General features: G+C 32.2%; 1 protein-coding gene across 1 annotated transcript; it reads right to left on the minus strand.

Annotated features, from left to right (window-relative positions):
* Window positions 1-7,910: 7,910 nt before the first annotated feature.
* On the minus strand, window positions 7,911-10,643 carry LOC121122680 (uncharacterized). Its single transcript, XM_040717709.2, has 3 exons — window positions 9,945-10,643; window positions 8,709-9,884; window positions 7,911-8,513 (listed from the first exon to the last, which is right to left on the minus strand). Exons 1-3 carry the CDS (start codon window positions 10,129-10,131, stop codon window positions 8,404-8,406), a joined length of 1,473 nt encoding a protein of 490 aa, XP_040573643.1. The 5' UTR covers window positions 10,132-10,643; the 3' UTR covers window positions 7,911-8,403.
* Window positions 10,644-11,548: the final 905 nt, after the last annotated feature.

The raw sequence follows: 11,548 nt of genomic DNA on the forward strand, positions 1-11,548 counted from the left end.
ATTCAAATTTTAGTAAAAAACTGTGCCCGCCCCCACCCCCCTAAGAAGAATAAAAATCTATATATATATAATCCTGCAGACGTCTGTTTTGTTTCGTTAGTAAGTAAGTTTCTAATAACCTTTGTTAAAATTGGTTGAGGAAGATTTTACAATTACTTGAGTATAGAATATATAATTGTATTCAGAAAATAGCATTTCAAAGATGTCAAATCCAACATGACAATTTATAATAATATATATTAGCTCATCCTTTTTCCCTCTAAAAATATATTGAGAAATACCAATCACCTATTTTATAGTGACATACACAGGGATTTTTCATATACTACATCATCGCTCATGGATAGAGTTGTAGAAAATATGACCAGACAGTGTGCTAACAAAAGAAAAAATGACAATTTGAAGAATGTTTTGGAGCTTAGATGTCATGACTTTTCATTATAGGTACTAGCAACAAGAAGCTAGTCTAATGACCCCTCCCCTAATATATAATCCTGAGGCCGCCCTTGTAAAGTGTTAATTAACTAATAGTTAATTAAATCATTTCATTATGAGGACGCTTTAATAGTTAGCTCCAACCACCATTAGAACCCATGGCCATTACCCATTAAATCACGGTGCTACCTCGTTAATACAAAAATATAGAGTGTATTTTATTGTCCGTTGTCGATGTTTTGGATTTCTTGGTTGAATATTTTGTGTATTGCTTTTTGCAGGTACCAGCGTTCCTTTTGTAGTGTAAGTTGTTTCTCGTCCAATGAAAATATCATCATGAGAAACATGGAGTCAGAGACCACAATTCATTAATGACACTTAATCATTCCTAAATGCAGCGTATAATTAAACATTTTATCTTTTAAAATTGGATTTACATGAATGGAGAGCATGAATCATCATCAAATAAAAAAATCATTATTTTTTGGAAAATGCTAATTCAGCTTCTCTGAGAGGACTCCTTCTAATATGCAAAAATAAACCCCAGGACCTCAGATTGTACAAGTGAAGTGCGTGGTCCCAATACAGTATAAACTCCACCGCCACCGCATTTCTAAGAATCAAGGACCCCTTGTAATATTCTACAATAAACATCGGCTCAAGGTTGAGGCAGGTCAACTTCTGAGCCACGGGGCAGGTTAATTTTATCAGCCACCACCTCTTAGAGCATCAAGGAATCTGCTGGGCTTATGTTTATAATTTAAGGGACATTGATGCTTAAAGAAGTGACAGTGGAGGTATTGCTGCCCACCACTTCACCTGCACAACCCGTGGGCTGGTGTGTATTATAGGATATTAGAAGGGGTATTGATGCTCAAAGAAGCGTTGGTAGTGGAGTTAAACCTGCTTTGGGGTTCAGTAATTGACCTGAACAACCCGTGGGCCAATGTATAATAACATATTAGAAGGGGGGTGTTGATGCTTAGAAACGCGGAGGTGAGGAAGTTTATCCTGTCTCCGGGCCCATAAGTTTCCCTTCCAAAATTGTGGGCCAGGGTGTATTATAGCATATTAGAAGAGGTGTTTGATACTTAGAAACGCGGTGGCGTTGGAGTGATAACTTCCTTGTGTCCTAGCACTTCACCTGTATAGCCTGAGGGTTTGGGTTTATATTTTGGATATTAGAAGGGGTTCCTAATGCTCAGGAAATCGGCTGCGGCGGATTTATTTTAATTATTCAATTGTCTGCTTGCGTTTACATAATTATATAATTGTAATGTAATTGCACAAGATAATTAAATTACTCATATTCATAAAGTTTACAATGAAATTGCATCTTGATTATATACAGCAACAATTTTGTCCACAACCTTTTTACCACAATCATTTTACAGTGAAAAGTTATATATCAGGGGTTCTCAAACTTATTTGTTGGGAAATCAAAGTTCAAACATATAAAATTATGATTTATCGCAAACCTGGCTCCATTTTGTTCCTTCATAACCTCGTATTAGTTATTAAAAATACATATTTATTCATCATCAAATACAAAATATCTGCCACAGATTGAAATTGAATTACATTTCCGCGAAACAATTTAATTCAAAAGTTTTTGAATGGGTTCCTTAAAAAAAAACGTGTATGTTTCGAGCTTCAAATCTGTTTCGTTTAAAATTAGGAAAATATAAGCTCTAGAGAAAAATAAAATTTTTTCCTCAAAATTACTTACATAGGTATAATTAATTTTTTCAACTTTAGAAAAATATATATAATTTTTTTTCTATAATTTTTATTATTTGTTCATTTTTTCATAACGTGTTTTTTTTTTTTTCCTTTTGAAAATGAGTCTGAATTTTTAATTTCCTTGATTCAAGGTCTATGCTTCAACTTATAGTTTAACTATCATATGATGTATAAATTCTATTATAATTTTGGATAAGATGAAAAGAAAAAAAATAAATACTAATCAAATTTAAAAGTTTACTCAAGACAACAAAGAAATAAACTTGAAAGAGCGTGAAGAAAAACTTAATTGTTCAATAAGTTTAGAAAGATAATTTTCTCTTTTTCTACAATATTTTGATTTTAAATTAATACATAACTAGGAATATCTATCGCCTAATCTGATCAATATAAAAAAATCACGAAAATTAAAAAGTTACAATTATAAAAGGCCCCACTTTTAATGGTAATGTGTTTATATCGAATAACAGAAAAGTCGGTGGGGAAATTGTTTTTAAACTCTAGATATTTATTTTTTGTTATTATTTTTTGGTGAATAACAAAATATTTAAAAGATCTCAAATCACATTCTCTTTTTATTCTGTTCCTAACTTCTCTAAATTTTGGTCTTCGTACTTGTAAGGAATTAAGATATTGTCACCTAGTTGAAAAGATATTTATTTTGTATTTACCTAAAAACCATTAAAAAATTAAACTATATTTTGTTGTCAGCGTTTGGTGGAAATGTCTTACTACTAACTTTTTTTTTTTGAAGAAGAAGAAGAAAGTTTGAGATAAATTATAAAAGTAACAATGTGCTACAAGTAGGTATATTGTTCAAAAGTTATAAAAAGAAAGTGGTAGCGGTTTTTTCTAGTTGGTAATCTGAACAGGATTATTTTATTTTCCAAAGCTGTTGTCGTTTTTATTTATTTCTTGAAGACAGAACATCTAAGTATAAATTAATAAGTTGTGACTCAGCTCATAAATGACGAAGAATAATAATGTGGGTTCCCTCATTGTATTTCCTCGTTATAAGTGTATGTCTTACTTGACGTTTCGCCCCCCGCCCCCCCCCGGATTTAGTGCGAAAATAGACGAAAAAGATAAAAATTACTTATGAAAAGGAGAAAATTCTGCCAATATCTTATTTTTTTAATTCTATATATGTTAGTATATAATAATGTGGATAATTACCATTAATCTTTGCTGAATGATATTTTTAAACATAAAAAAAGGGACAATAAAGGAACTTGAGGCGGAGTGTCAAATATTTCTCACTTAAGGACTCAAGGGAAAGAGTGAAGAATCAGTAGAAGAAGAAAAAAAAATTTGTTTTTCGGAAGTGAAAGAATCAAAAATAATCTATAAAATTGTTTAAAAAATTCGAGACCTTATTTATTCCGCCCTACTTAGTCCTAACATCCTCACTCCCCATGTGATACATAATCTAAGATCCAAAAAATTGCTACCTTATACATTTACAAACATCCTCATGAATGTGTTTGATTTTACACTTCATTCACCATCTTGTCACTATTTAGCAATAAAAATAAGAAACGAACGGATATGTAGAAAATGGCACTCTAATCTAGCTTAGAATAACTATTTCATACACGACCATTCCCAAGTCCAGTGATTTGCAAATGGTATTATACTTTGAGACATTTTATGGAAAGTAATTAAATTAAACAGTCATTAATAACTGTACACTCAAAATTAGATTCATAATTTATCGTTATATTTTTTTTTTATTTTAAGCTTGGACATGTTGTCCCATGCAGCCACCATGAAGGACTTCAGTGAGTCCACATTTGATTGTGAGATCCTGTTGTTTTCCCTCTCCAAAGTGCCCCATATAGAGAAGTCCAGAAGGTCAAATCAGGTGAGGAAAGGGGTCATATCTCTTTGGACCAGAATCGAGCCATGTTATCTGCGTGGTCTTCAGCCATGGCAAGATGTTGTACCTAAGCAACTTATATTAGGCATCCTGGCTTTTATGCACTCTCTCAGAAGGTGGTGTGGGGTCTTTGTGAACGAAATTACTACCAAGTTGTACTTTATACCCCTACTGATGGTCCTAGGATCCACAGAGAAGTCTTGGCGAGGCAATTAATCGACTTCGTGGGATCTTTAAATTTATATTCTTCTCCAAACTTAACAAGAACTTCCTATCCTTCTTTAAATTATGCCCTCCACTTCCTGACATCCTTGAGAGGTCTTTAATTTTTTTAATATTGGCCAACTTAAAAACCAGGCTCCTAGATCACTTAACTTTGTCTGTAACCTTCAACACATCATCTCTGGCATCTAGGAGATCTGAGATGTGCTGCCTTTTTACTTGTTGCACGTTCCAGATAATGAAATGACTAAATGATTAGGGAGTTTGTTTATGTAAAAAGGACGACGGAAAGAGAATATCAAAAAATAATCACTGAACCTTTTGAGAAAATAAATAAACATTAATTAAGAGTCCACGTTTTGCTGCGCTACCCTGTATATATATGTATATTTTAATTTGTGTCGTAATTTATTTGCCCGATGGCTGATTGGTTTTAATAGTATGATTTTACTCAGATCAAGGTTCAGTTTACATAATTTTGTTTTACAATAATTATTAGCTCTCAAACATGAGGAGGATACTCAAAAGACATTTCTTTATTTTTTGTTATAAAATATTATATATTTTAACAACATAATTTAATTTTTGACTTCAACCTACAAAAAATACTACAAACTTTGCTTACATTACATCAAATTTTCTGACTAATATCCCATTTTTTGAGTAGAACGGTATAAATTACCCAGCCCAGATTAATTAGCTCTTTATTAGTGGTATATTGGATCTCGCATTTCTTTTAGAAAATAAGTTTCAGAATATTTTTGTAAGGAAATTTAGAATATTTTGTATACATAAATTAATGGAAAAACTTTTTTCAAAGCAATGAATTTTCATTTTTTTTTTATTATTCTTAAAGAACTTTTTCAATCAAATTTAATTTCTTAATTATTTCCTTAATTTGGTGGTACTCTAACTTTTAACTAAAATATAATATATTCATTGGTGGGCAAGTAAGAAGCAACGTCGTGTTAGGGGATGTGCAAAAATCTGGCAGGGGGAGCCAGCGTTTTTTGTGGTTTTTTTGCGTGTGCTCATGAAAGACGAAGAGTAACAATGAGAGTTTGCTCGGAAGTTTTGAGTTTAAGTCTTTGTTGGACTAGGAGTAGAATGAGGGATGGACATCGGAGTCAATCCAGACTATACGTCTGCAATATACAGAATGGGATTTGTGTTTATGTCCTTCATCCCACAGCTGCTTGCAACCAAGTTTAAAAGTTAAAAAAGGAAAAACGATCGTCCTAAGTGAAGGAGACGTCATCTTGGGAGCTCAAAGTTGATATTCTTACTATATAAAGCAGACAAATTTCCGATAAATCTTGATAAAACTTCACCAAAGGGCTTTAAGAATAAAAAAAAGACTTAATATTTTCATTCAATACTACATGATATAAATGATAAACACTGATACTTGGATTAAATCGATGTAATATGTAAAAAAAAACTAAAAAGGGCTAGATTTGTACATTACTTTTTTTTCGGATGAGAAAAGTAGAATAATTAAAAAATATATCCTATTGTTTCCATTGTAATAGTTAATTTTTATTATCTACAACGTTGAAATAAAAAACAAACATATAATTAAATATACATACTAGCAAAAGTAAAGGCTTGCCCGGCGTTGCTCGGCTAAGGAGGGAGCGGAACATCACATCGACAATGGTCAAAATTATTCAGAAAATAATTCTATATACAGAATTATTCTATTATACTAATAATTGTAATATAAATGTTTCGTTGTTGTCGAGAAAGAACTTCATAATTAAAATTCTTTCTTTGCAATCGTAGTTATTATTATTAGTGATGTGCCGCGATCTGAATTTTCCTCCATTAGTATTTTCAAGGTTCTAGAAAAATACTCGAGAAATTATGAGCTTTGCTCGTTACTCCCTTGAATACTTTTACTCGCCTGAATATTCGATACTCACCTTAACACTTTGTGCTCCCAATATAACTCGTAAGTCAAAATAATCATATTTTTTAATGAATTATTGAAATTTGTCATTTAAAAATTTGTTTAGTTCTTTACAGGACTCTGTATTTGTAATTGAATATATTATATGTATATGTACATATAAAAGGATCTTATAATAACAATGATACTAGTATACTAGAAGGAGTATAACACATTTAGTATTACCTCATACTGTATGAGGTACTGATGACCTCACAATATAGTGTTCGTAATTTATGTTCCACAGATTAATCTAAAAATTAGCTTAACTTATTTGAACCGTGGTCATAAGCGTAATTCAACAGTTTATATAGTCAACACATCAACATTTTACTATATTCTGGTTATAACTTATAACAAATATGTTTTAGTAGCATTGATGCTTATTAATATGAATCCATATTAATGATAATAGATATAAAAGTTAAAGTTTTTAGGCGGCTAAGTAATTCCAAGCAATGTCTAGTCCTCCCGCTAGTCTTTAAAAAAAGTCAAAGAAATATTATCACATTTCTACCTGTGTAAATTATAAATTTTTGCAAAGAAAGGAAGTAAGTAATTTAAATGTTATAATGGGCTCGAAAAAGAAAAGAAAGAATCCCAAGTTTTGCCGAGTTCCGAGTAATACTTTGTTTTTATGGGCACGAGTCGAGTTTTTGTGCCTTTTTTAATTTCTTAATAAAACTCGAGTATTAGTCATCATATGATTATATACCGTATATCGAACTTGCTACTATATTTTCTTTTTGATTTACACTCCCGAGGATTTTGACCATTTCTCATCCATTCTCATGTTATGAAATATTACAAATAACTTGTGATAATTAATAGCTGACATAACAAATGCTTATATTCAAATACTTGGCCACACAGTAATAATAAACATTGTTGATATCTTGATCGTATATAGAGGACAAAGTTTGTAGCTTGTACTCATCGTTATGACCTTGGAACTGGAGAGTCGTAACCATTGTACAAATATTGTATTAAGAACCAACCAAAACAAATAAATATCATATTTGTTGTGTTTTTAGTATTCTTTAATTACATAAATAAATGAAGGAAGTGTTTGGAGGTTTCGCTGACTAATTCAAAATTACGAAGGTGTTCTTTTAATTACCCCATATTCGCAGACATTCAATTTTTTTTTTAAATATAATTAAAAGGTTTCAAATCGATTATAATGAAGGATTTAATTGCTCAAATTTCCTAATAAAGTTAAGAAGAAACAAATTGAAGTGATTGAATTGAAGAGAGTTGCAAAGACTGAATTGCAAAAATTCAAACTATGTTATTAAAAAAGAAACTCTAGAATAATCATGGTTATATTTACAACCATTCCATTACTAATGTTTAACACTTTATTTATTTATATTTTTTTACTCAATAATTGAAGTATTTTATTTTAAAAATATACTTTTTACCCTTTATAATTACAAGTAGGTGTTATATAAATCTATTGGCTGTATAATTTATCACCATCATAAAATAAATTAGAAATAGGGTCTGCCTTTGCAGTTTCGTGGATAGGTAAATAAACTTTTTCTTGCTTATCGCTATATTGAGAAATTAAGTAACATCTCTTCATTCACGTCCCAAAGGTAAATAAATTTGATAATGATTCAACAAAACCTACTATGACGGATTCCTAAAAATAATTAATGGATGATTCGATCAGTATTTATAGCATAAAAAAATTAGACTTTATTTTGTCATAGAAACTCCTAATTTCTGGTTTTACTTTCTTCTCTTAAACAACATCAAATTGATAATTATTGAAGTAAATCCATTTTGAAAAATGTATTTTCTTTCCACCCGTTCGACATCGTCCATACATTCACAAAATTTTATTTTTAATAATGATAATAATTATGATAAGGTTATTTTTTATTTGTCATTTTCGATTCCCAGATTTTTATATAAATATTTGTAAACTACCAATAAGAAATAAGCGTATTTTTGACATAAAATTTAAAGAAAAGAAAAACCGGGAAACCGTAAATGGCAAAAATATATAATAATATAAATGAATACAAGACGAAAAAGTATAATATTTGACATTAAATTCATTGTATTGAAATAATAATAATAATAGACGGGTCAAAAAATTTACTAATATGTTATTTATAAGTTAAACAGAAACTGTTTTTATTCTTCTTTATAATTAATGATTTTATAATCTTGCGTTTTTAGAATTTGATGTGCTGTGCATTTTACTAAGTGCAGACAAAACACCGCCCTTCTTCAATTGGCCAGGGGTTGTCGTAATGTCTGGTAGCATTCCTGCAAAATAAAAAAAGGAAAATGATGTACTCAAAAATATTGAAGATAGAGAAAATTATTCTGTCCAAGCTCAGTAAACATTAAAATGAGTTTCAAAGTTAAAGGAATAGGAAAAAATAAAACATCTCATTAAATTTTATAAAAGCACTGAGCATTGAATGAATTTAAGTCGTTCAGGACTTTAAACTGATATACCTTTAGAACCAACTAAAACGTCGAGAACAGATCCTGACTTCAAAGAAGTTGCGGAAGGAAAAGATGTAACATCCGGTAATTTTCTATTTGGCTCATGACCATTAATTAATAACGGAGATTTGACTGAATTAGATGTAGATTCCTCAGTAAGAATTCTTGGATTCGAAAATGTATATTGTATTATTTTTTCATCATTTACATGATCGACTACGAATGAACTTGTCTTGGGTTCCGAAAAAGTAAATAACCTTGTTGATTCTAAATCCAATGACGGAGAATCATAAGTAGGAGTAGATTTCTTCTTTTCCTCAACCTGAGGAGAAGGTGCAGGGATATTTAGAGGTTTAGTAGGAGGTGCAACAGTTGATGGAACAACAAATGAACTCTTTACCAAGGGAGGAGTCTTGGTACAGCCGTTTGGAGGTAAATATTTAGATTCATAAACAGGAGTTTTAACAGGGATTGCAGGTTGTTGAAGTATCCGTCCAGATCGAGGACCCGCTGTGTCTTTCATTCTAAGCTTTCCACCAGCCGATGAGGTTCCATAGCCTATAGAGTGATCGACAGTTTTTTTAAAGGCTTCAATACTTGATACTACAGAATCCGCGTCATTGTTAGGTTTAAAGCCATTTTGAATGGATTCTTTTGGTGCTTCCGTTTTTTTAACTTCGTTTTTGTTTAACTCTAATTTAGCGTTACTATTTTCAGAAATAGTAGCCCTTTCCGATTTTTTTGTACGATTGAGTACTGGTGAGAAAATAGTCCTAACAGGAGGGCCGTTAAGAGATGAGCCATTAGAACTCAGATTCGGTCTCTTTCTTCTTAATCCTCCACCGAGTAAAGAACTATCAAGTTCTTGAGCAATTAAACGTCTCTTTTCAGCTCTAGAAATGTCAGAAGGTATAACAGGGATCTTTCGAGCATCTCTCAAAGGAGTGGACATGCGTTCTAACGTGTCGAGAATAAGTTTGGCTGTGGATGACATAGCATCAGCAGGAGCTATGGAATTACTCTTCTTTTGCGAGTCTGGCATTTCCTCATTGGCTGGAGAAGAGGCTTTACGAGACAGGGAGTCGTTCATTCTTTTCTTGGATGCATAGGGACTGGCAGCCATGAGACGTTCTCGCCTTTGACGAAAGAATGTGGAAGCATTGCCTCCACCGAACTTGACAGTACCTGAAAGTGGACATGAAATAAATGTGGGGTGGGACAAAGAGAAGGTAGGCAAGACATTACCTCCATAGAGATCCTGTCCTTTAAGTCTTTGCATCAAGGGACGATGCGTGGATGAGACGGAGGAGGAGCCCGTCGAGTGGTTCGAGGAGCTGGAACCAGGTCTGGGGCTCAACAAACTTCGCGTTGAATTGGCAATGGGAGTGCCGAAGGTGCTCAAAGAATTTTGGCTCTCGTGTCCGTTTTCCATTCTAACAGTTAATCTAGGACGGAGCACAACTTTAGTTCATTCTTCAGAGGAGCCAAGAAGGAAAAGGAATCACCAAGGAGTTGTCCAGGAAATCTTGGCTAGGACCACACACGCACTAACTAATATCCCTTCCGCTAAAAAGTGGACACCTAAGACTTATCTTCCAATGATTCAAACAGAACTCAACGATAAACAAGGATAATGAGATGACCCCCCCAAGGAATAGCACACTAATTCACGAACTTTAATATTTTATTTATTCCTTTTTCTTTACATTGATTCTTCTCTTCTTTTTCTTTCTTTTTTCTTCTTCATTCAGTATCCTTGAGGAAAGGAAAATACGTAATTGTACAAATTTCCATTCACTCCTCGCACTCTTTTTGTACAAACTTACAGCGCAGTCACATGACTCTGCTCAAATACAATTTAAGAAGAAGAAGGAAAAATAGAGTCGCCACGTTGTGTTGATAATTATTACTATTTTATGGCCTAAAATAAAGAAGGGCTAATATGGTGAGTTTATTTTTGCAATTTTTACTGCGCGGGAGTTTGACAAGTGCTGCCACCTACGTAAATAACCTGGTAACTTTTAACATAGTTAGCTGTGGGTACGTAAAAGGATAGAACAAGAAGTACTACCTAGAGCAAAGTAGTAGTATTTAAGTGTAACTCTGTGTACTATTTCAAACAGCATATTATGAACGGACTAAGTCATAGTGGCCTTATTATTAGGACCTTGTTTCTTTTTTTTAATAGTTATATGGACTCATGATTAATTTAGACGAATAATATGTAATCATGAGGTTCTGTAGCCAAATATTGTATATATTTATAAATATGACGTAACATAATAAATACCTAAAGATCATGGAGTTCGACCTTTAATATCCTTGTGGAGAAGTATATAGACCATGCAATTGTGTTTGGGGGTTATTGACCTAAGTTATACTTATAAATTCACTGAAAAAGAAGGAGGAGTTAGCCACGGCCTTTTTGTATGTATGATAACATAAACTAAAGAGATAGCATAGCGTCCATTGAAGTATTAAGAGAATCCCTTCGAATCCTTGCACAAAAAATATATAATATGTGCGTCAGACACGACTTTAAAAAATTCTATAAAGCCCTTCTTTTTTAACAATGTAATGTAACGTAGACATGAATCATGAGTAGTAAAAATACATTATATAAATATAATATAAGTATATATAGTGATGCAATATAAAGTGTGTAGTGGGGGGGGGCATGCCTAAGTAAGGATGCACCATAGATCTATGCAAAACAAATAGCATTTTATTTTTGCGGTTCAATTTTCTACAATCAAGGATGAGGGATAAGTATATATACAAACCCGATTTTGCAATTGAGCGTATAAATGGGGAAAATCGAAGGATTTAATGTAAAATATCCTTGAACG

This window comes from Lepeophtheirus salmonis, chromosome 8 (genome assembly GCF_016086655.4).
Source record: "Lepeophtheirus salmonis chromosome 8, UVic_Lsal_1.4, whole genome shotgun sequence".
In the NCBI taxonomy this organism is placed as follows: Eukaryota; Metazoa; Arthropoda; class Copepoda; order Siphonostomatoida; family Caligidae; genus Lepeophtheirus; species Lepeophtheirus salmonis.